The sequence below is a fragment of the Poeciliopsis prolifica genome, unplaced genomic scaffold (assembly GCF_027474105.1).
Source record: "Poeciliopsis prolifica strain line A6 unplaced genomic scaffold, Auburn_PproV2 SCAFFOLD030, whole genome shotgun sequence".
NCBI lineage: Eukaryota > Metazoa > Chordata > Actinopteri > Cyprinodontiformes > Poeciliidae > Poeciliopsis > Poeciliopsis prolifica.
In genome coordinates, this window is record NW_026562405.1 from 3,715,229 (window position 1) to 3,741,342 (window position 26,114).

The 26,114-nt window shown below is 37.4% G+C and overlaps 1 protein-coding gene across 2 annotated transcripts in view; it reads right to left on the bottom strand.

Moving 5' to 3' along the window:
• slc12a5a (solute carrier family 12 member 5a) overlaps nt 1–26,114 on the bottom strand; it is an 87,253-nt gene that overhangs the window by 8,143 nt on the left and 52,996 nt on the right. For both annotated transcript variants that reach the window (XM_055050006.1, XM_055050007.1), the window contains exons 4-21: nt 23,568–23,714; nt 13,265–13,319; nt 12,306–12,436; nt 9,850–10,097; nt 8,528–8,739; nt 7,396–7,563; nt 6,970–7,068; nt 5,855–5,912; nt 5,558–5,732; nt 5,316–5,434; nt 5,010–5,108; nt 4,800–4,919; nt 4,114–4,218; nt 3,690–3,858; nt 3,180–3,375; nt 919–1,088; nt 587–718; nt 66–173 (exon numbers count right to left, since the gene is read on the bottom strand). In XM_055050006.1, the coding sequence (XP_054905981.1) occupies nt 66–173; nt 587–718; nt 919–1,088; nt 3,180–3,375; nt 3,690–3,858; nt 4,114–4,218; nt 4,800–4,919; nt 5,010–5,108; nt 5,316–5,434; nt 5,558–5,732; nt 5,855–5,912; nt 6,970–7,068; nt 7,396–7,563; nt 8,528–8,739; nt 9,850–10,097; nt 12,306–12,436; nt 13,265–13,319; nt 23,568–23,714 (2,511 nt within the window). The remainder of the gene's footprint in view (nt 1–65; nt 174–586; nt 719–918; nt 1,089–3,179; nt 3,376–3,689; nt 3,859–4,113; nt 4,219–4,799; nt 4,920–5,009; nt 5,109–5,315; nt 5,435–5,557; nt 5,733–5,854; nt 5,913–6,969; nt 7,069–7,395; nt 7,564–8,527; nt 8,740–9,849; nt 10,098–12,305; nt 12,437–13,264; nt 13,320–23,567; nt 23,715–26,114) is intronic.

The window sequence follows — 26,114 nt, forward strand, 5'->3', positions numbered from 1 at the left end:
AAGATAATGTGCGTATATCTGGGTGCTTCTAAAAACAAAACTTTGACATGAACAAACTTCCCTACCTCCCTCTCGCGCTCCGTCTTGGTCAGGTTGATCTGTTTCAGCATCTGTGACCGTTGTTCCATCACCAGTGTTTTCTCGTATGTGTAGGCTGAGATGTCACTTTCATGCTGAGGGAAAAAGAAATATTTTATTTGTCTGTTCTTCATCCATGTTCTAAGAGTCCGTGCCAGATGTTTGTTTGCACACAAATGGAGAAGTGAAGAGATACGTTCTTCCCCTGAAACCAAAATGTTTAAAAGAAACAGGTAAAGTCTGAAGGATGTTGTGCCAATGAATATGTATTTGGTGAACAATAACAATTATTCCTGTGCTGAGGCAGAGGAATACACAGCAGTCATTTATCCTTTGTGAAAAAGTGGTAGTTGTGTTTACTGAAGAAAACAGCCGAGCCTGAGGCATTGCTGGATTTTCTAATTATTTCCCCAGCTGAGTGATTCTGACATTAAAGTGCTTATAAATGCTTTAGAATGCATGTTGTTTTACTTACACAACAGTGTGCTGTCAGCTTTTAAAAACTCACCATTTCAACAACTTCCACCATAGCATCAATGCGGAGATGATACAAGAAAGTAGTCAGGTCCTTTTTCATCTGGATGCTGTTGTCGTCCATCTGGGCCACAGTGAAGATGCGCATCTTGCACTTCCTCCAGACCTAAAAATGTAATAAGATAGTTCATCCATTTGTTAAAACATCTCCAAACTCTTAAGACTGTTTGAGCTGTCTAAGATCAAACAGTCTAATCTGCAATTAATTGCAGATTAATTACATTAATTGCAGATTAGACATTAATATTATTTTAAAATGTGGATTTCGTCAGTCTCCGTTATTATAGTGGTGGTAATTAACGGTACCTTATGTTGGCGGAGCAGGAAGGGCAGCAGCATCAACATGCCTCCATCATGGACGATCCACCACACATCGATGTGACCCTCAGTGAAGCGTTCGCTGTTGGATGGGAACGCTGAAATGTTCTTTGGTACAAGGAGAGCGAGGCGGGCAATGGTGGTTTCTCTGACCAGCTCTGCAGATAAGGCGGCAATGTAAGGCAAAGCCTGAAAAAATTCTGTTTTGCACTTTTTAAAAAACTTTCCCGCTCTACATCTTAGGTATTTTATGTATTTTTGCAGTTACCTGTCTACATGTAATACATAAAACACACAGTATCTCTGATTCTCCCTGACATTAAATCAGGCCACTTGTTTCCTAAACCTGTTAGTAAAAAATATTTACTAAAACCCAGAATACTTTGAGAGAATAATTTTAAAAGATTGTTTTCAAGAAATTGAAGAAAATTTTACATAAATTGAAAATACTATGCCTTTAATCAATTTTGGAAAGCCTAAATGATGATTTCAGCGCTTTGGGAGCTTCTGATGGGAAGAATTAGTGTCAACATTTCAACTAAATTGAGCGACACCTGTGGATGTAGTTTAAGGTAAATGTGCAAACAGACCGATTCCTTGTTTGACATAAAAAAAAAATAGCCAATCAAAGCACAGAGATGTCATGGCATCATATTATTCAGTACAAAGAGGTTTTGTCAGAAATGAATATGAACAAAAAACAAAGATCTTGTGAAGATGCAGGCTGAAGCAGGTAAAAAGTGGCATTATTTACAATGAAAGTTAAGTTGAAGTGAGAAGGACTAATGACCCTGCTATATTTAGGGGAAAAAGGGTGAAGCTTGCCAGACTGAGACACCAATCCAACAGAAAAGCATCGGATGTTCTCACTGTGTGCAAATGTTTAATTGAAATATTTGGATATTTCCCGGAGGAATATCCAAAACATTTAATGTATGTCATGTAGTTTATTGCTACCAAGAACAAAAGAAATTTGTGTAAAAATTTGACTTGGAAGAACATACAAAATATTTTTTAAATCTCTCTTTCTCATTGTTTCTGCCCTTGAGCAAATAGAAAGCACTAACTGATTTAAAGCAGATTAAATCAGTGTTTCATCTGATTAAAAGTCAGACGCTGAGAACAAAGATTATGTTTCTTGGATGCATTAGGTTTAATAAAAACAAATTGGCCAAGTTTAAACTTAGCAATAAAATGGGGAAGAAAAGGATTTAAGAGTTTAAATGTTGCATGGTTGTTGGTGCCAGATGGGCCAGTCTGAGTATTTCAGAAACTGCTGACCTACTGGGAAAATACTGGGATGAAAATTCCAGTATTTTCCAGTAATACAGAGGGAATTTTTATCCCTCTGAATTAGGTCAGACTGTTGCAGTTTAAGTTTACAACTGGAAAACAAAAGCTCAAATACTATCTCATTACAATACCATCACAGAACCATGATGGACTTGGTGAACGTTGAAGCAAAGTTCCATGGGAAATGAAACTTTGAAGCAAACAGACGACCATGACTGCTACTGTCAGCTAAGAAGTAGAAACTGAGACTATAATTTGCACAGCATCACTAAAGTTAGAAAAATTTCACCAAATCCAACTAATCTCCATATCTAATTATAACTGATTTCTTGAGCATGACAATGAGCAGAATGTAATTACTCAAAGGCCTTTGTACCTTTCAGATGTGGGAAATTTGCTTCATGAAAGCTAAGAAAGCATCTTTAGTAAAGTAGCTGGTGAGTGTATTTGCCTGTTTTTCAGAGAAAATGTGTTTTGGATTCAATTTAGTTTGGTTCAATTCAGTTTACTCACTGTTAATTTCAATTCAATTCAGTTTAGTTCAGTTTAATTCCACTCAGTTCAGTCCTACTCTGTTCAGGTCAGATCAACACAATTCATTTCAATACAGTTCAGTTCAAATTAGTTCAATTCGCACACCCCTCAATTCAGTTCGACTCAATTGAGATCAGTTCAAAACAGATCAAGACAATTCAATTAATTAATTCAGTTTAGTTAAATTCAATCTAGTTCGGATCAGATCAAATCATAGCAGATAAGATCGACCAGATCAATACAATTCAATTAATTGACTATTTAATTCATTTTATTTACGTTAAATTCAATTCAATTTAATTGAAATTGGTTCAGTTCAGATCTGATCAATTCAGTTCATTTCATCGCACTTCAGATCAGATCAGACCAAATACATTCTATTCAATAAAACTTAGTAAAACCCAAATTGAAACTAAGCATACCAATGAAGTTCCTCCAGGTTTGGTGCTCGTCTCCTTGCTTCCAGTTGCGTGGCCAGGAGACCAGCACAGCATTGTGTTTCAGGCCTCCCAGCCCACTGGCCTGCAGCAGATGGGATGTAGCATCACGGAGGTTTGAGGAGACGGTGACCTGACAGAAGCCCTTCACCTTCTCAGTCTCCATTAATTTGCGCAGTGCCTGCAAAGTAAAACAAGAAATGTCAATTTCACAGTAACTATTCAGAATATTACTAAAAGCATGCGTAAAATAATATCTTTCAATTTGCTAAGTACTCATTTTCATGTGTAATACGTATTTACAGTACAAAACTTTTGCAACAAAAACATTTCCAACACATTAACTTGGGAATGCGAATGGATGCAGCGCATTGAGTATCCTGATTTCTTTTGACTATCACTGCAGATTTAGACTTGAATGTTTTCTGTGCTGCTCAGAATGAAACCGTTGATCGGAGGTGGCAGACTGTCGTCAGACTGTGAAATGCTCCCTGCCTGATCTGCACGCTGAGCCTGCTCGTAGTTCGCCAGGTAGGTGCCTTCCAGAGCCGTCCCAACGATGGTGAGACCTTTTCCTGCCTTCAGCTGGTTGGTGAGAGACAGCAGACGAGGCTGTTCCACATTCTGCTCTGCATCTGTGCTAACCAGCACCAGCAGCTGAGGTCTGAGGGGAGAGGTGACAAGAAAGGATAGAACATGAAATTTAGAGCAGACACAAAGTAGGTGAACGAGAAAGAAAAGAGTATAGAGGAAAAAAGAAATTAGACAGCATCATGAATGATTCACATGTTGACATGGATGAACAAACACTTCTTGGAGTTTGACAGGTGTGACTTGAGAATGACTGAACACGCACAGACATGTTGTTAATTTCTATGTTAATTGGAAACATGTTTGTGTGTGTGAGTGTGTGTCATACCTCCAGTTCTTGGTGTGGGGTTGGCCTTCCTCAAGGCGCATGAGAGCGTATCGTGCAGCGCTCAGAGACAGACCGCGTATCCCATCACCCCATTCTTTCTCTGCACTGTGACACAACCAATATTTTTCAGTCAGAACATGAACAGTTTTTTGCGTCACATTGAGATACAAAGGGCAAAAGCTGCTGAGATGCAGGTTCTGCAAGAAATAAAACATCATATTTATCACATGACACAACGTCTTGCAAAACTACACTGCAAAAACCCCAAATCTTACCAAGTATATTAACATAGGAAAATATCATGTTAAACATGTCAGATTTTAATGTGCACGTTATTTTCAGGTAAGATTAAACTGCTGTAATCATGGTTATGTCTTTAATTTATTGAAACAGTCTATTACTAATAAATTTTATTTTTCCACTATTCTTAAAAGGTGGAAAGATAAAATATAAGGTCTTTTTTTTCCCCAGTGGATCCCTTTTGTGGCAACATTACATTAAATTAGAAAATTTAATTTTTAAGAAATCTCATAGCAAAAATTAAATCAAGAATTTTGAGTTCAAAGAAGACAAAAGAGCTTGAAACTAAAACAAAACACTAAAACGTTTTTCAGTAAAAATCAAACCAAAACGTTTCGGCCTTGAGCCGTAATCATTAGATTTTTATCAATTTTTTGTGAACTCACCCTGCAAACTCAATGTATTTGTAGATAGAGCCAGCGATCCCCATGGCCACTATGGCATAGTACCAGGAGCAGAGGAACATGAGAGTGAGACACAAGCTCATCCCAAGGAAGGACAGAGTCCTACAAAAACCAATATGAATTATTGAGTTCACATAAAGGAATGGAGGTTTGACTTTACACATAAAATCTGAGATGATGTCAAGAGCTGACCAGTGATAGAACTTGAAGCGGGGTCTCCAGTTTGGAGTCCTCAGGAGTGTCTGGAGGGCACAGGCCAGATTCACAAACATATAGCACATCAGGAAAAACCTGCAGGACAGAAAGTAACTCAGGTTAACATAGCTTCTCTTATGAGAACTGACAAATTGGGGTCCTCAAAATGGATATGAAGGGAGAGAAGTTTTGGTGAGATTAATTTTGAGTGCACTGGTATTTCTATTTAGGCGAACTGAATGTTCTGAGCTCTCCTACTGTTCGTTTTTAAAAATATAAATTAATTTAGTTTTCAGTTCTTACATGGAGAGGATGGGAGCCACAGAATCCAGGGAGGCAATGAGGATGCCGCTTTCACAGATACAAGCTGTCAGCAGGAGGGACCATGTCGGTTCTCCATTAGCCTTTCCGTGGCCAAAGATCTGCACAAACAGAAAATTCATTACCACAGCTTTTTACACGGTTTTGACTGCATGTGGTACCTTCTGCTCTTGCTCCTGTAAATTAGTCACTATGTTCTGATTGTGAAAGCAACAAAAACTCACCCGAAGGGCGGGCACAATGCCATCCTTGGCAATGGCCTGCATAAGACGGGGAGCTCCCGTCAGGCTCTGGAGCCCTGCCCCGCAAGTGGAAAAGAAAGAGCCAATTACGATCACCCACGGTGACGGCCAAGCCAACGTCCCAATGACCAAGTTCCCATGCACGCCCTCTCCGAACCTAAAAAAGGAGATCAACAATACTTTAAAACATCAAACAGTTGCTTTTCTCAGTCTCAATGAAGTGAAATTAAGCAGAGTTTAATGAATCAAATTGCTTTCTAACACCAAACATGGACTTACTTGTCCCTGAGGACCACCCCCTCAATGCAGGCACCAAACAGAATCACACTGGACATGTCTGGAAAGTTATGCTTCAGGAAAGGTAAGCCACCGCATAGAGACAGTTGATATATTTTCCAAATGACAGGTAATGCATCCACTCAATTCTTAAAATGCATTTCATTTTCTCATCTAGTGGTTAAGTATATTAGGAAGGAAAATGCAGTAATCAATACTGTTTAGTGGAGTATATAAGTGATCAGTGACACTGTAACAAATATCCCTCGAGTTTATTAACTTGCACTTGCATAGGCAACCACATAATGTGATTAGAAGTCCTAATCAAATTTGTGTAGACTACAAGCTGATTATTTAGAGAGACACTGGAGGTTATTCAATTCAGCTGCTTCTCTATTCTGCCTGTATGGAAGAAAATTGATAACTGCACAACAAGGTCATTATAAATCATGACCTTACTTTTAATGTAGATAAAAATCAACAAATATAAGAAGTGGCCATAAATCAACTTGGAAGCAAACTTTATAAATGAGGCAACAATATTAATAATGCATGATAATGCATGAGACAATCATACGAGCTTTTGCGATTGAGTCCGCAACATTTTAATTTAATATTTGTTACAAAGTAACTCAGCGGTGTCGCTACACAGCCGTTAGAAAAAAAAAAAACAAGAGACACGGCACACCACAACCGCAACGGCGGAGGGATATTAACTCCCCTCCGCAACCACGTCAAACTGCGACACAACTCGTAAATACCACACACAATGAAACCCAAAACAGTATTAATTTACTACAACTATTTCATGAAAATGGCTTGAGCGCCACAATAACTTTTAACTAAGTGCCAAAATGAGACGAGTGTCATCACAATAATGACCTTTCCGATTTAAAACACTGACCTTTAATTATGAGGCTCCCTGCCGGCCACAATCACTTTCTTTCTTTTAACTACAGCAGAGAAAACGCCTAAAGCTTAAAATCCTGTCAGCGATAAAGTATCTGACTGACATAGGACAACCTAGGCAACGTTTCTCAAAGTAGTGTAATGTATTTTTAAAACGATCTTGTTTTGAGGATGAGTGTGGTGCTGAAGGCGCAGTCATGTGAGGATACAGACAGTGGAAGTGGTTGTGATGGCTGCAATGGTTCCAATGGGGATTGACTTCTGGGCGTCTCGCAGATCGCCGGAGCGATTGGATCCAGCCATGATTCCTGTGGAGAAAGTTGAAGCAAGCAGCACCGAGATTACGAATGCGTACACATAAAAGTTTTGTTAGTTTAATATTAAATGAGGACAAGACAAATTTGTCTCCATAGCACATTCAGCAACAGGGCATTTTGACAAATGCCCTGTTAGTCCTTTAATCCTAGAAATGTTCTTCAGGTGATAAAAGGCCAACTTTGTAATTATCTTGATATGTCTTTGAATATTCTGGGTCCACAACTACCCTCATTTCAGGCTTCATCACTAGTTTATTGTAACACAAGGACCTATTAGCAAATAATAAAAAAAAGAAAACAACTGGAAGCAATTGTCACCTGTCACTGATGGGAAGTAAATGCCGACCAGCAGAGTGAAGAAGCTGGTGATGTCGGCTAACACATAGCGGTTAGCGTTGGTCAGAGGGTCATCATCTGACTCCACTGACTCCAGGATAGGTTTGGCAATCAGATCCCCCTTCTCATAGTAGGTCCCAAACAGGTTGTCTGTTGGTGATAAAATGTGTTGACAAGAACAATGGTCCACACTGGTCACTACATAAGAAGGAGCTTAAAAAAAGTATTATGTTAATTCAATTAATCTATTCAGAAAACAGGACATTGTTTAATTTTTTGCTTCACCTACAATTGTGAAAATCAGAAATGTTTTTCCAACTATGATATTTAGTAATTCTGAAGTCAGCCGACTGTTTTTCTCTTTTGTGCTCACAGAAGTCAGAATAGTGATTGGGGAAACTGCAGGCAACCCAGCAGCCCTGAATTAATGCTGCTTTTGTCCTTCTTCAACCTCTTTAACAGAGCACAATCTTTAATGGGGGAGTTAATCAGCTTTAGATGTCATTAACTGTAACAATAAAGGTTGTCACTGATCCATACGTAGAAATGTCACAATAAATCTATTCTGAACAGCAAAATACAAACAGTTTCAGAATTGAAGAATTATTTTTAAAGGGCACAGTCCTTACCGTTTGATTAGTGCAGGGTTTTATTGTTAAATATCAGAGTCAAATAAGGTTAATCTAGCTCTGCGCTTTCTAAAGCTAAGAGTTTGGAACCAGTCTGCCGAAAAAGCTGAGTGAAGTGAACTGTGTCTGGCTGCAAAACACTTCCGGCTTTGAGGAACAAAACTGATTGATCCAAAACCTGGTGTCCTTGTAAGAAAATGACAAGGAGACCAAAAATTCTATGCTGCAGTCAGTAAAAGAGAAGTTAATAATTTTCATTTCTACCCTTACCAGAAAAAAATTGTTTCACTGAAAAAAGCAACACCAAAACACTTTTCTTCCCCTTCTTTATTTTTTATTTACTTCTTTTAAATGAAGCTTCTGTCTTTGGATGTTAAATTGCCAAAGCTTCAGTAAATGACCCCAGCAATGCATAACAAAACCTAACTTTTATTTTCACTTTGCAAAGATGTAAACACTAGCAGATCCAGAACAGTCAGACTCACCTGCCAGGACTCCGCTGGTAACCCCGGGAATTCCCTGGATCTGAGTCACATTGTTGGCCAGGAAATATTTGTCGCAGGTAGCATTCAAGAAAGATGAGTCACAGAACATGCGCCACAGCTGGGTGGTGACTGTCCCATTAGCGGTCTCAATGGTTTTGGCACAAACGTCAAAGTTCTTCCACACCAAAGTACGATTTCCCAATATACAAACACTGTGGAAAAATTTTTTTGGCATCTTCAAATCACTTAAATATTGCATATTCACATTATTGCGATCTGATTTGATTCACACACCAAATTTGGCATAAATACTGTGATGTAATAAAGACAGAAAATATGATCATTTACTTTGTAAATAACATAAAAACCAAAATCAGTACATGACGGTTTTCTGTTTTAAATGTAGAACTTAGTCTTTAAAAGGCAGTTATTCTAGTTTTAGTTAATATGGATATTTGACAAAAAAAAATACATGTAATTTATGTTTAATTTGCTTCAAAGGGGCCATTCTGTCTTTTAAAGTAATCTTCCCCTAATTGACTCAGATCAGTGGTATTTGCAAACTCTTAAACTAACAGAATTGACTTAAAGCATGTATTAAAAAGCACTTTTTAGTAAAAAGAAAATCCAGGTTATGCTCATACGCTCATAAATTATCCTAAAAATTAGGACAATTTCTTCATTTTTGTCTGGAAAAATGCAGAAATCAGAAAAGCAGAATCAGATATTGGCCAAGAAAAGCCTAGTAAGTGCATATTTGTATTTTACCAACAAGCTGCAAAACATTATACTTCTGGCATGCAGTATGCTCTCCAAAATTAGGCATGTTTCAGATCTGCTGGGAGAATTATTTTCTAAATTTAGCATTTCATGCAGACATGTCTTTCAGATACCGCATTGGCTGCATGTATGTTTTTTAGGTCTAGCCCTTCTTTTTGCCTTGACTTGTCCTCTTTCTTCATTTTTCAGAGCATTCTTCATAATGTTGTGCTATGACAAAGTTAACAGGATACAAACAATAAGTACTGCTCTGTAGCATTTACAGGAGCAATATTAGGAAATCAAACAGCTATGCATAATACTGTATGATGCTGTGCACACAAGCAAGGATAGAAATATGCAAGACAGTGTTCTATAGTAGTAACTCATTTAATACAACATTAATCAAGTTTGCTGCAAATCAAAAAACGCTGTTTTGTTTCTATGTGTTGCTTTTTTCTTCAGTAGCATCGATTTGAAGAGTAAAATGAATTTTCAGATGCCTCACAGTTTGATTTATGGTTGAGTTTCTTCTGCTGTTCTGTCTTAGTTGTCTCACTTACGGGAAATCGGGTGCATCAATGCCGGTCTTGATGACTCCAGCATAGACGGCCAGTATGGAGAGGATGACGCAGGCTAGAAACACCAGGGCCAGCTTGTTCACATACTTGACGCCAACAAATACCACAGTGGCCATGGAGGTCAGCAGGATGGTCCCATACACACGCATGTTGTTCAGCAGGGCGGCTTCCGCCTCGGCACCTTCCAGGCCCTCAAGGGGGAAGATGGCTGCTTTGGGAGCTATGTAGATCTAAAGATAGGGGGGGTCATACATAAAACACATTTTTTCTTATGAAAAAAAACAGATTTTTGCCAGGGGGCATCTTGGAGGTGATTGTTTCACTTTCACTTCTCATTTTCCAGAGAGTACCAAGGGATTTCAACTGGCAGACTTAACGCTAGAATCTTGATCTTCTTGTGAACTGTTAGCGGAAAAATGTATTACTGGTCAACCAGGGAAAAATAGACTAAGGGAATCATAAAAAAGAAGCCAGGAGCAGAAAATGAAGGTGAGGAGAGAGTAAAACTTGTGATTCTTCCATTAGCAATCCTCTGTTGCACGCTATTGCAATTTTAACTCAATTTAATAAAAGAATTCAAGCAAGAAAATTAATATTTGAAAGTTAAGTGTCATTAATACACTGCTACTATTACTAAATCCAAGAATAGCCCCATCACATCAAACTGTAAACCCACAATTACCATCAGTATCTGTCATGAACTCGTGATGATTCATAGCATTGCGGTTACATAAGCATGGGAGTTTCTTCCCTTTTAAAAAAAAAAAAAAAACAGCCGTTAGGTTTCCACCACACACTGTTTAATCATTGAAAAAAGGTTATTTTTAAAAGTGCCAAGAATGAGTGGAGCGCTACAGCTCAGCTCAAACGTTTGGTTTGAAGAGCTGATCTGATGTGAATAGCAGCACATCACCAGTCAAAAAAATAAAAAAAATTCCTGCTTCACTTTGAACTCTTCCTACTTCCGAAAATAGCAGCTTCGATTTGTGTTCTTGGCTGGGGATTGGAGGATGAAATGTATTCAAATGGGGACTGTGCCGGTCTGTTCCGCACTATTCCGACGGGATTGTTTTACAATGGAAACTAAGCCAGCTTTGACCCAGAAGACAATATTAACCTCCAGGCATAATCAAACTCTGCATGACCTTAAGAGACAAGCAGAAGGAGAACGAATGATAACAGAAAAAAATATTTTAATCATAAAATAGTCATCGTCAGAGATGTTGGAGAGAATGCCTCTGTAAGCCTGTCAGTATCTAGATCTCTCATTAATGCATCATCTGCGTGATTATCCCAAAATTCCTTGCAGGATGTTGTGCTGCAGAGGAAGACAAGAGAAACAAAAGGCAGAAGAAGAAAGAAGGAAGGAGGAATGATAACACTTTCTGAAATATATTCAAGTAATCTGTTAACAATATGGGCAGAATGTGAGACTAAAATGGCTTCGATTATCTGTGAGGATGAAGGATTTCCATCTAGTACAAAGCTCACATTAATTTCATAACATCATGCATGCAGACGATTTATGAGCGGTTTTACTTTTTGGCCGTGTCCACGCCAGTCTATCGCCTGTTTTGTAGATAGACAGCTTTTTGCCCGGTTTGAAAATTTAGGCCACATGTAGGTTTGTGGTCAGGATTAAAAATGTGAGGATCATCTTCCTGCTGCTGAGCAACAAAAATAGAGACAAGCACAGATAAGATTAACAAGCCATTGGGGTTGGCATGGGAACGCTGCAGCAGAAATATCTCAAGATATTCCTGACTCCATTGTTTGAGTGGGAGAAGACTGATTTCAGCTGTTCACGCATTATTTTTATTACAATAACACATGATTTGTACAGAAGGCTAAATTGATCAATCTTAACTTAATAAATACTGGTAAACAAATTTCAAATATTGGCTCCATAATTTATTTTTTTGAAGATTTTTGAGAAAACAAATTATTTCTGTATACTTAATGAAGTTAATATAAAAACACTTGGAGGAAAGAAATTTAGTAATATTCTCCTTTAATAAAGGACTGATATAATTTGAATGTGTTTAGTTCAGAGACAGCATGAGTGAATGACAGATAAATAAATAAAAAACAAAAATTACAAAAAGTTGTTTTGTATTTTTGGTTTTCTTGTACTCAACCTTTGAGGATTTGCAAAAGTTGTGCAAACAGACGCCTGGAATGTGTTTAGAAAAGTGATGTTTTGGCGTTATTATCTATAATAATAATAATAATAATAATAGTAATCCACCTTAAAGGGAATTTGGGTACACAACTGTAATAAGTAAAATGGACCAGCAAGAGATTGCAAGTTTATTTTGCAGTTGGCAAAATAAACTTGCAGCTAGGTGTATGAGGCTGAGCTCAAAACCATTTTCATTTGAGAAATTTGAGTATTAGAGAGAGCGGGAACCCAATAATCTTGGTAAGAGGATTCATACCAGCAGCAGCTCAATGGCTCCCAGGATGTACATGGCTCCAGCGTAGGTGGTTCCCAGGTAGAAGCAGATCCCCACCGCTCCACCAAACTCAGGCCCCAGTGAACGGGAAATCATGTAGTAGGAGCCCCCAGCTAAAAACAGACAGAGTAACATTGGCATGCATATGTTTTCTTTATGACTGAGTTAGATGTAAAATACATCTATTCAAGTTTATTTTAATCAGCTATATCATTTACTCTTAGCTTTCCACCAGTTTTGTGATTTGTTGATGATAACTTGACAACAAATGGAATAAACCTGAATGTTGTATTAATACACTTACAATAGTTTTACCTTGATTTATAAATATTCACCTTTCCATAATTAATATTAGTAATGCATTAATCCTTTGATATTACAAGAAACACTGATGTATAGCTGTGTTGTGCTACTAACTTCTTCTTATTCTTACTTGTAAATACAGCGCCTTTATATTTATGTGAAACATTGTGCCAATTAATTAATTGTGCATAAATAAGTAGGCCTTAATCAGCACTTCCCAACAACATAAAGGATGCCACCCATTTTACACCAGACGCTTATAATGGGTGTTCAGATCCAAGCTCCTTCACAAGCCTGTAATTTTCTGTGACCCCTGCTGAACATAAGATGTGGACCATTATTACTACGTAGCCCCACATTACAGACCGCATGCGTACAGCGACGCATCGTCACAGGGATCCAAATGTGCAGATTTGGGTTCTACTGGCAGGAATTTGGCGGATACTTTATTTTGTGTAAATAATGTATGACGAGAAAGTTAAAGAGCACAAGATCACAGACTAAAGATCCTAATGTTTCTGAATATATCAAGCTGTGCAGGGAGGAATGTGCCAAAAGCAATCCGTGAAAAGGGAAAATTTAGAAGCGGGCAGCATCAAACAGCGATGACTGTGTGGCGCCGGCGTCTGCTCACCCACCTGGCACTACTCCATTGGTAGCGATGGCACTCATCGAGATGGCAGTCAGCATCGTCTTCAAGGAGAGGGAGAGAAAAACATATTGTATTTTCATCAGAATGTGCTTATCATTATCATAAAAAGTGTTTCTTAAATTCTCATCAAATACCATTGTTTTACACCTTCACCAAATATTACATAAAACCTAAAGTACGCTCTCAGCTCGTAGTAAATATAGACTGCATCTGGAAAGTATTTATGGTGCTTTATTTTTTTCAACATTTTGTTCTATTTCAACCTTACTCTACTCTCTACTAAAGGCCCATCCAGCCTGATGGTACGTGAGGAGTTTGGAAAAGAAATACTGTTGATCCACTTTGTTGGTGGATCAACAAAGTACAAAGCAAAAGTTCTAAATATTTATGTCAATGTAAATTTTTTTTCTTCTATATTTAATATCTACAAAAAACTCGAATTTTGTCTTAAATATTGTCATGATGGGGTATTTGTGAGTAGAACTTTGAGGAAAGAGATTCATTTAATGTAATTTGGAATAAGGGTGTATCAACAAACAAAATGTGGAAATGGTGAAGCTGTGAAAACTTTCTGTATAAATTCTATGCAAAAACCTTTAAATAAAATAAATACATAACCTATTTTTGCAGTAGCATAATCTTACACTGAAACATTTAGAAAACATGAGATTTAAATTAAGTACATTTAGTCCAACAGCAAGAAACAATGGTTTTAAAAAACATTTCTGGTTTTGTATTCTCTAAAAAAGAACAGAACAGATCTGAGACATCAAAATACAACTGTTACTCTTTTAATGTAAACACTTCAAAAATAAATTTATTTAATCTGTTTACACAATTAACAAGAGTTTCACTGGATGTGGAGATGTACTGGTGGTACATCTACTACTGGGAGCTTTCAGTGACTGTCTGTCCCAGAATACATGAGCAGCAGGGTCAAGAGTTAAAGCCTGGAATCAGCAAGGTCATGAGGACTGCTGACAACAAACACTGACAGCTTTTATTATACAAGCATAAAGACAGGAAACGGCAAGCCTTACCTCCGCAACACATCACTATAGTATATGATAAATAGGTGTAATTGCAGAGTACACCTACAGCTGGTAATGTGTATCATTTTGAGTGCATTTGCTCATGAACCAAAGTGATGGAGAAATTAAATGCTTGGCTTAGCGACATTGATGAATCATTAAAGCTATTGGATATCCCCTTCAACTTTATGTTTCAGGCACAATTCACAGCGAAGCATTCAACATGTCTGTGTTTGCTATTCAGAAGATGCAACATAAATTTGATCCCCTTTTTAATTTTCTTGTTTCATGACAGTCTGGGTTCTCTATGTATTCAAAACTCAATGATATCTAGGCCAGTTCCAGTAGTTACACATATGAAACCTGGATCATATGAAACCTGGATCTAACTCATCATGAATGTGGGCATCTAACGGACCATGAACATTCTTATATTCTACATTTTCCTTCAAAATATTTTCTTGTAGACAGTGAAAGTAATTTTATTAATTTGTTTTCTGTCTTTTGAAGGTTTTTGGACATTAGCTTATTTTATGATGCCAATGAAGTTATATCCAGTCCATGAATTATTGCAGAACATCTCTTAAAACTAAGAGATGAATCAATTGTGTCTACAATTAAATGAAGCTACAGAAACACATTTTTCATACTTCAATAGCCGAAACTGTAAAAATAGAAGACAAACCACTTAAACAAATGGAAAAAATGTAATCAACAGCAAGTTGATTTCTAAAGATATTTTTAACTTGATGGGGCACAGATTAAATGCTGAGTGGAAGAATGATCCATGTCTTTGATTCTGTCAGATATTTGCTAAATTATTTTCTGTCTTTTAAAGATGTGACTTTTCAGAAAAGTGGAGCAATCTTTTATTTCTTTTTTTCACTTGTCCATTGCAGTAATGTTTTTATAGTGAGGTAAAAAAGAATGGATGAGAAATCAACGGAGAAACAGCTAAAAAAAATCTCAATGTTGTAAAAGGGGAGTTCATATAATTCCATAGCATCTCCCCACTGCAACCCATAGTTATTGAGATATTTCTGCAACGGCCAAAATAGAAAACTGAAATTACGTACATCCATGCGGGCAGGAAGACTGACAGTTTACAGCTATGCTAAAAACTCATGCTTCCTGCTGGTTGATGGTATATATAATATTACAACAGGGTCTGTCAACAACTCTATGTGAACCAACAGAAACCAATCACGATTCTAATGTTAAGTCTGGTACTGAGTGGGAGAAAAACACCATCAGAAATGTAAGTGCACGCTTGAGTGGAGCTGCCTGTAACACTGACAGCCGGCCTTGGCTGCCCTGCAGAGGAGAGCAGGAAGAGATGCGTGCAGTGAGTGGAAGAACAGGCATGGGGAAAAAAGACAAAGCAAATAGCCGTGTGAGTGACTGAGACCGATAGAAAGACCATGTGTTTCACAGTACAAAGGCTGCATTAAGATTTCATTATTCTTTCAAACACCATTATTCGATTTCTGAGCGTCTTTTTGCATTGTCACCACATGAAGAAGAGCAGCACAGACATAAAGAAAAGAAGGGAGCAGGAGATGGGTGAAACTGGAAAATTTAAATGCCCTTTCACAAAACAGTTCTTACCCTCCAGCTTTTTGACTTTTCTCTTACAAGGGTTGGAATAAAGAGAAATAATGCCTGTGCTGCAGAAACGATACCCGGATATTTGAACAAAACGTTTGGACAACTGAATTTCAAAAAACTTACTTTTCAGTCATCTTCAAATCATACTGCATACATTTTATCTCAAGACTGTTACGCCATCTTTTTCTGCTTCTTTCTCAAAAACTAAGTTTTATAAGCCATTGTTCTGGCTAACGTTTTTGTAAGCATAGCTTTTCTCTATGCTTTATATCCTTGCAAGGAAATCAAGTTGGTACTGTTTCCCTTTGTGGTAATTTAAAATTTAGATTTATTTAGTTTGGTTTTACAAATATTTTCACTGATACATGCAGATTATCTTTAGGCAAGAATAGTAAGAGTAGCATTCCGAAAGTTAACCTCTAAAACCATGAAGAAAATGAACAAAAAACACCCAGACTTTGCTGAAATGGTACAAAATGAAGAACTGAGTTTTTTTTTCCATATATCTATTTGAATTTGTCCTCAGAAACCCTGCACTGATATGTGGGTGCAAACATTTGATGGATGGGTGATGAAATTACTGGTAACACATTAAAGCCTCAGCTTGCTGAAACAAATACGTTTTATTTTCACAGAACCTTGAGGTTGTAAAGTGTTCCTGAGCCACCTTTTTATCTCTCAGATCTTCTTAGATATTACAGGGAGCCTTAAAAGATATTGTGTGGTTTCATTAATTTATGAAACTTAAATGTAGCTTGTTGCTTATTACTTTCTTCCAGATTTAATTACTATTATACTATTAGTATTATAGGTTGGTTTTGTGAACAACTATCTTTACCTGGATTGTCTTTGTTATTTAAAACTGTTAAATTACACAGGGCATTAAATGTGCCTCCTGAAAGAACCATGTTGTTTCTGGAAAGTATACCACAATTTATCAAAAATAATTTGGTAAACTTCCTCAAAATGTCCAGTAAATGTTCTTTGTAAGTTCTATAATGAAAGGGTAAGTTTCTAGAAAGTGCAAGTTCTGGGAAAGTGTCAGGAAATAACTGACACTTAACTAAAACACGTATGTTCATGAAAGGTTTTCTGTAAGGTTTTTCTTTAGAAAAGTTCAAATAAATAACAGAAAATAATTGGTCAACAACATGCAAGTACCAGGAAAGTGCAGGTTGGATTATACAGTGGTAACCAATATTAAGACATACTATTTTGATAGCTAAGTAGGCCAACTACTATATATTTTAAATCTATACTGTAAGTCTCTGGCGGGACATTAAAATCTCATTTCCATTTTCAGAGCATTCTTTGCCAGACAAATCAACAGATTCTGACAATTTTCCACCACAGAATGCATAATGCTCAGAATAATGTTTGTCTTGCATCACATTCTCCTCAGTGAACACTGTAATGTGGTTAGAGCCACCTGAGGGCCCATTGGACTGACGATCTGGACTGAGAAGTGAGTAAGGCGCTGAATTTCTGTCTAATCTGGCCATAATGAGGCCACAAGCTCTTCTCCCAGCCCAGCAGATAAGACAGTAATTGTTTAAGTGTTTTATCTGATGTGGGCTGCAGCCACACAGAGGTAGCCAGACAAATACCCAATCACTGAATCACCATGCAACTGTAGAGGACAGTAATCAATTGAATTGTGTAATTTATGCTGTTGGTACCGTACATGAGGATAAATGTGCAGTACAATGGCCATGCTGCACATAAATTCTGCTTATTTCAGCCACAGTAACTGGAAATAAAACAAGTCAAATTGAGCAAGACAAGTTTGAAGACATTTGTAATAGCTCCATTTATCCATACCAGAGACATAGTTAAAAATTAGGGATTTATGGCAAACCTATTGGACATGTGAAGAGATAAAGTTCTCTACTGTAGTAGGATTCATTGAGGTTAGCATCTTCTGCAGCCTTTAAGGAATGGGATTGATGTAGATTAAAACAGTATTTAGGTTGGTGAATTTTGTCAAAGCAGCATCCATAAAAACACCATAGCCAAAGTTTACCCAGCGGAACAATGACACGTCATAAGATCAATAGTCATCACTTCTTCTTTTTGTGGTTTGTAATAAAGGCCTGACCTGTGCTGATAAATCATACTCACAGGGTTAATAATTGGTGTTAAGCATGATATACAGAACATGACACCTTCGCTTATCATTTAATGTTTTCCTCAATTTTAATTTATACTGTGACCAGCAGTTAATAAGGTTTTTTCAGGCAAAATTGAATCAGTGGATCCTAACTTCAGATCATTTCACAAGCTATTCAGGCTCTGGAGTTGAATGTTTTTATATGTTTTCATATGTTAATAAACAGAGAAATACGAGCTTCTTGGTAGAGACAATGGCAACCACAATGGACAGTCTCAACTGTGATTGGTTGATACCTGCTGCTTCAAAAAACACTCAATGTGTCAAAGTAAAATCTTCCCAGGCAAAGAGCTCAGTCAAAAGAAAGGGGTGCCTGGGTCAATAAGTCAAGTTTTCAGTGAAAAAAGCATCCAGAGAATTTAGTCTTTCAATAGATCAGAGAAATATCAAGAAAGCTAACAAAACTCTTCAAGTGAATCGTTCCTCATGTTTTATTTCATGAATAATGAAAGTCCAATTTTTCCATTTTGAAGCATCCTGTATTGCATAGTAAACATTACAAACTTATTATCACTGAATCAACTGCCTTTTGGTGTAAAGAAACCACCATTGAGAAAACAGCATGTGATTTCCCTGTTTTAAGTAAATCTGAAATTGGGATTCTTTTTTCCATGCGTTTGTGTAATATAGCATAAGTCGTATTTCAGTTGGCTCAAATTCTTATCCGTCTATGAAACTTGGAATCTGTCCCCCTGCACTCACTTGAACCCACGGCCCCTCTGGTCTGTGAGCGAGCCAGCAGACAACGTCAGATTATGCTGCCGTTCCATCTGTCTCAGCCACATGAGGTACAATTGCACAAAGCTCACATATCATAAAGAAGAGGAATTTTCCTCCAAATGTGGAGCTCCACTCATTTCTAAGCCAACCTGGAGACAAATGAGCTAAAGCAATGTTTTATGGGAAATACAATATAAAAAAGGGCAGACTGGTTTTGTTGATCCATAACCATGACTGCAAAGGACATATTTTGTCTGTTTTGTCCCTGAGCTACAAACTCTGATGTGGCCTTTTGTTGACCTCAGAGCTGAGCAGAAATTAGTTTAGACACGACTGGAGGTCTTCTGGTTCCCTTAGTGCCTGCATTCTTAGCATGCTTTGTTGCAGAAAATCTTTAAGTACAGATTTGCCATTTCGATGGTTTATTATACACCTACAGTCCGGGGTTGTTGTTGTTTTTGTTTTTTTTTTCATTTCCACTTCTCGTTTAGTATTTAAGCTCTTCTTTCACCTTCTACATTTGCTGGATCTTTTGTGCCTTGATTCCTCGTATCATTTTGTTCTGTTATTCTGCCCTGACTCCCTGTGTGTTCCATTTACCATCATATGTTTTCAGTTTTGTTTTTACCTAAAGGGGCCTTTTTTCTTTTTCAACATTCCTTCAATTATGGCAAGTCATTCAAGTCTTGAAACAGCAAAACAGCCCCAGGCTGTCACACAACCACCACTGCAATGTTTGAATGTAGGTAGGAAATGTGGAGGGACCCATCTCTTTCTGAAAGCAAGCTTTTGTCTTTGCAGTGCACAAAATATTTTCCTAAAAATCTGAGGATCATCAAGATTTTTTGGGTGTTTTTTTTTTGGTAATGCTATTTTGGCCAGCAGTGGTTTTCACATTCTAGCACTAAGATAGATGGTATTTTGCCCAGACTTTGTGTTGTTGATGAATTAATCAATGGTGAATTCAACTGAGGTAACTGAGACCGTCAATGCTTTTAATATTGTTCTGTTTTTTGTGATGTTTTGGATTAATCATAAAAGGACTGTTGAAGAATCTTTGACAGGCATTTGTGTGGACATTTCCATCTTTTCCATGTCTTCACTGTTTTTGTGTCCTAAGATTCAAAAGATTTGAAATGAATTTCTGTGGACTGGAGTCAATCTGTTGCTCTTTGAGTTAATGCTAACCTACTTCCTGCTGGCACACAAGTTCTACTAAAGTGATTTCTTGATTTTATGGGTCATTTATCAAGTTTGATTGAATGAAACAAATGCAGCTAATCAAATTCAATTCATAATTTAATAAAGGTAGCACTGACTTTTTTCTAAAGAACCATTTAAGAATTGCTTTTTGGATTTACTGAGCTTATCTTGGTCACAAATATGAAACATTTTGAACAAATCTGTTAGGAAACTTCTTCATGCTGCTGCATTTCAGTAAGCGCTTCATCATGTGACGTCCCGGTGGAAGGCTTGCAGAGGAAAGGAAGAGTGTCAGATGAAACAGATGCAGAGGATTATCACTTTTAGGCTAATGTGCTGGATACAAACAGATTTTGTGAAAAGCAAAAGAGGCTGTCAACTCAGCCAGAACAGGAGTAAGATGGACAGTAGGTGGAAATCAAGAGAAGAGAGAAGGAGAGTGACAAGAAAAAAATTGCTGAAAAAAACCACAGAGAAACTGAGGAAAGGAAAGAAATTGGAGTCAAAACTGAAAGACACAAAAGGGAAAAATCACCCGAAACATTTAAATGAGTCAGTTGACCCTTTGCTTCGCAGCATTAGGATTCATGACCTGGGAGTAATGAGAATGGCGAAACAACTGACAAGTTTGCATCCAGAATATGAAACGTCTCTTTATCTTCCTGACAAGCCTACATTTATTATGTGAGATAAAGACACACACACACCAGATGTTTGAATATACCGGCTTGCAGAATGCTGCACTATGTTGACTTTTGCATATCATTTCACGTTAACGGTGTCAGAGCAGTTCCACATGGAGGCACACTTTTTATTTAATAAAGATTCCCTGGAAAAAAGCACCGAGCCTCGTTAATAATCTGTCAAAAGGCTGCTTGACAGCAAAAATTAGGACGCGTATGTGTGTTCGGTAACAGATATGTGCAGCTGTGACTGAGCAGCTAATGAAAGGCGTGCTGTCAGTAATATCCCATCACTGAATAAAACATGGGCTCTTGCAGATCCACGAATGCTTTACTCAAGTCTTGTGGCTTTCAATCAGGTGGGAATCGTTGCACACACATGCTCTCCTTCATCATGGAGGTCTCAGTGGTTATATGTTATGTAATACGCTCAGGAGGACAGGTGTGTGTGTTGGGGGTGCGGGGCTTCTCATGCACTGTTCACGCTCTGGCTTATCGCCCCGGGGCTCTGCTCTGAGCTTGGTGTGACTGATAAGCATTGTGTGTGTGCGCATGAGACTGAAAAGAGAGTGCATGTTTCAGGCTTTAATCAGGTGTGTACACAGAGGGGCCTTATACTGTTAATATAAAAATGATGTGTGTTTACTGGCTTCTTGTCAATCAGAGGCTGAACCAGCTTTTTCACACTTTTTAAGATTTCAGTCCTCATGCGTCATTTTCTGGGAGAAATGAGAGAGTTTCAATGCAATGTGATTGAGTTCAGTTTCTGAAGTTCTAAATGTTTCAAACAGTAATAAAATATGAGAATATCACTTTATTTATTTAAAATGTCTACAAGTACAGTTAGTCCTCTTGGTTAGAGTACTTAGAGAGAGGGATAACAGTTAGTCTCCAGAAAGTTTCGGATCTCTTCTCTTCAGCTTATCCCACATATTATTTTAGGATTTAGGTCTGGGACTAAGATGGCAAAGGAAAGAGATTAATTTTGTGTCTGGTGAATGTCTTATTGGATTATTTTCTTTCTGTTCTACTCTAGGGTTCTTCCTGTTAGGAAAATGAAGCACTTTCTTTCCACTGTCGCCACATGCTAGCTCAATATTAGCGATTTCTGCAGCTGATGCTGTGAACCTCCCATTGGTGCTACAAAGTATAACATTTCTTTGAGCTCACATGATTCTGTTAAAAATTCCAATTTCACTGGATGATAAAATGTCTATATTGTGTGGACTGTGGATGTTAGCTTTTTCGGTTATGCCAAGAAGGTTTTCACTCTGTGTATTAATGCATATTGAAGTATATTTGGTGACGGAACTACTAACAAACAATTATGAAATGGGCCTCAAGTATTTAAGGAATTCAGGTATTTGTGGGTTGCTTTGATCCCCAACCTCCACAAATTATGGCGGTTGTATTTTTGTAAGATTTGCTCTGAAAAGGGTTACAATTTTACAATTTGAAAGGAAAATTGCAATAGTTGTTCCCTGACGATGGATTTCATCAAACACGTCAAACACAATCAGTGTGAAAATCCACACGGATAACGAACAGCAGTTCTCTTTGTGGTGTGGGACAGGGTTGTAATTTGAGTCTCAAGGTCATTGGAAGGCCTGAATTCACCATGACAGTGACAGTAATAGCAATGAGAGAAGGTGTTTCATCTTCAGTTTTCTTGTTTTTACAGTGTCCATTGCCGGTGTCTGTTTTTTCTGCAACATTGGATACTTTTCAAAGAAAGTATGTAGTCCTTGTCCTTGTAGTAAGGACTTTGCTTTATTTCCTGCTACATGCATGTGGGAGTCTGTAGAATCCAGTTTAGGATAAAGATGTCTCTTTGTTATAGAGCTTTGTTTTTTTTTTTTTTTTTTTTTTTCTGAAGTTATTTTTACGTTTAACCATCAGATATATTTTTGGGACATTTGCAAACGGTTTGCCAGGCAGTTTCTTCACAGTTACAATCCACATTTTCATTTGACAGAGTCTCTGATGCAGGTCATTCTCACAGTTGGAAATGTTATGAAACAGCATTTATGCAGAAAAGTGGTTACTCTCTTGAAATTGCTGTTTTGCTTACTTGAAGAATAGATAGGTCTGTTTGTGTTTGGATTGAAATAGCCACGGTATTAACAGATGCGCATAATTGTCTAGCAAGTACAAACCAGCACAGGACAGCAGAATAGCAGGAACCATTTAAAGCTAACACTATGTATATTTGCACACACTTGCTTGTTGGATTTCTGGCCAGGTAAACATAACACACAGCCCCACCAGGCTTGGCATCATGATGGATATGAATAATATTGTCTACTACAACCTAAACCCACATTACATTGTTCCTCTAATAAATATGCAATAAACCAACTAATCTGTATCTGAAAAGGCAACCAATAAATGTTTCAATAGCAGCTTCCCCTTCAGAACAGTGAACAGTGAAAGCACATAAAATCTCATCAATTAGATTTAATTAATTAGGATTAAATAAAACAAGGCAGACGTCAGGACCAATTCCAAGGAATCAGGCTTCAACCCGTATTCCAGTGGTTTAATAACACTGGTTTAACAACATCGAGGCAGCAGTGGGATGATAATGCCTACTGAGGTAACTAATGACTATTCAAGTGTCTAAAAATAAATAAAATATCTATTTCTGGAATTATTAGGCATACAGAATCTCATGCATAAACACATTCACATTCAAATAAATGATGCATATTCAATTCTCTGAAACTGACAAAATCAAACAGTGTGCAATATAAATATATTCCCACAGTAATTTCTTGTGAATCTTTATTGCTCCTAGGACAATTTTTAGAGTTCTCGACAACTTGAGCTTTAAGACAATGTAAGTCTAAAAGTGAAAGCAGGCAAAAGACTCACAGTGGCACAACACATGAAGACGATGATGAAGGTCCCGATAACACCTCCGATTCCAACCAGCCAGGTCATCCTGAGGAAAAGGATCACTCCAAAAATGTTCTGGATGCAGGGCATGTAGACACCCATCAGGGTGCCAAGCTGAGGGGCCTGGATAAAAATGAGAAAAACAGACAAGTCAAATTTTACTATTCAAATTATAAGTATTTTTTTGTGTGTTTTGCTAAGCGTAAAACTGTTGTCGTACTTTATGTTTTTGAATTTCAATAAGCCATCACTTCTCAGAGGGTGCAGACTTGGCTCAGTGTCACTGCCAGATTGCTGTAAAACTGACTCCCAGATGTGCATTATCAACAGAGATTTCTGCTACATTTTGGCAGGTATGACTCAGTGAAAATTGAGATAGCACCAATGCATGCTGAGAAGCACAGCTTGAAAACCTGCTTTAGTTTAGATGTTTTGTCCATTTTTAGAGACCGAAGCAAACAGCCCACATCATACTCATGTTAAAGAAAAATATACATTTATTAGTAGGACAGATGATTCCTACCAAATCCAAGTTTGTATCTTTTGGTGTGGATGACTAATGTTGAGTCTGCTGCTGTTGAAGAATCGAAAGATAAATTCAATTTTTTATTTGTTTTTACAAATATATTACCAGTCGTAGAAAACTCTCTATGTATTTTCACAGACAGAGTAGCTCTAAAGACAAACAGCAGACTTCTAGAAAACCAACAAGACACTAATTGCTGAAACAGTAATCTGGTGTGAAAATAAATCACTAGAATTGAGTTGAACAGTTCTTCTATATTTTTATATATATTTTGTACAGCACTATATTTTTGTAACAAGCTGTGCATTCTTATTACATTGTATTTAGTGAGAGATTGGGATGGTAACTGATACCTTTAGTTTAGCTGTAATTTTGCTTATTGTATTTGAAATTTAAAGTTCCTTGTTTGTCACTTCAGTTAGACTTGCGTTTGAAGGTCTACCATTTCTTCATTTAACTTAGCAGTAACTATAGAATGAATATTAATTTAAGACCTCCCACTCATACTTTTTGTAAGATGAGGTTAAGAAAGCTAATTTTGACTCAGAAAAAACAAAGAAATGTTGTGATCACATGGACAATCTCCTGAGCGCCCAGAGGGGATTAAAGGATTCCTTTACCATCTTTTGTTTTTTATTGTAATAGATTTGTTCAGTTTTACAGTACTGTTGCTGCACTTTTGTCCCTATTGTGGATCAGTGAATAAGCAGAAAGATTCCATTTTTGATCCTTGGATACTAGACATCCATCCTGTCACAGTTTACCCACAGAAAGCTTTTGTCCTTGATGTTACTGTGAGTATACATCTGTTTGTATTGTGTGCGATAGCAGTTTGTCATCCTGAGTGTGTATGAGCCTGCATATCTGTGATGGAGTATTTTAAATCAGAACAACAAATGCAATGACCTCACATAGAAATTTTCATTTCCTGCTCAAGGACAGCTGGTCAAAGATGTGTAATTATCCACATATCCAGCCCTGACCCAGTTTACCAAGTGAAAGCATCGACCTCAGCCACAGAGAAGAGCTGAGGTCTCTACTCAACAAAGAAAAACAGAGGATAAATTAGGTCCAAGTCAAAATATGGCTGCCACAAAATGAGTGAAAAAGAACAATGACTCTTGCGACTATTGGCATCTCTGGAGATTATTGTGAAGAAGGATTGTTTGTAAAATGAACAACAAAATGGACAACCTTGAACATCCTCAGCACAAAACAGCAGTAAAAAAAAAAAAAGTCTTGAGCTGGACGTGTCATCAGATTTGTTGTAATAATGACCACAATAGGAAGTTCTTCCTACTCATGTTCATAACCGCCTACAATGACCCTGAGAAGCTTGGATAATTTCAGCTGCGATAACATTTTGTCAATTCAATATTTAGCTTGAAACTGTAACATTTAAAAATGAAAGAGTAAAATGATTAAAAAAATATGAGTTTGGAAAATGAACCCCCATTGTGTTCCCTTATAAGAGGCTGAATAACAAAAAATACTGCAGTCAATTTGACTGTTTAACTTTACAAATGGGACCCATAGGCTACAAAGCAGCAACTGCCTCACAGATGACATATTTTATTGAAGATCCTTTGTTTGATGTTGTTGTTTTTTTTGGCTTTCTATGCAAAAAAAAAAAAAACAATGGCAGTGTCATTTGGAGTAATGATAATGTTTTGTTTTTATTAAACAGGCTAAGTTTCTTTTGCATTGTCTCACAAGATTTAGGGATACAAAATCTTCAATTTCAGATTGTTGACCTCAACATGACTGCATTGGGATTTCCTGCTGATCCAACCTAATGGATATTAATAAATTATTCTGTTATAGCTAATGATTAATGTTTAAAAATACATTAAGTTCATCTCAGAAAGTTAGTTGTGCATTTGAGTGAAATGTGTCTCAGTTGTGCTCTCCTCCAGGTTACACTTTGACCTACTACCTCTTCTACAACTAAATCCTTCCAGCAGGGAGCATCTCAGCCTTCAGCCCCGCTGCACTTT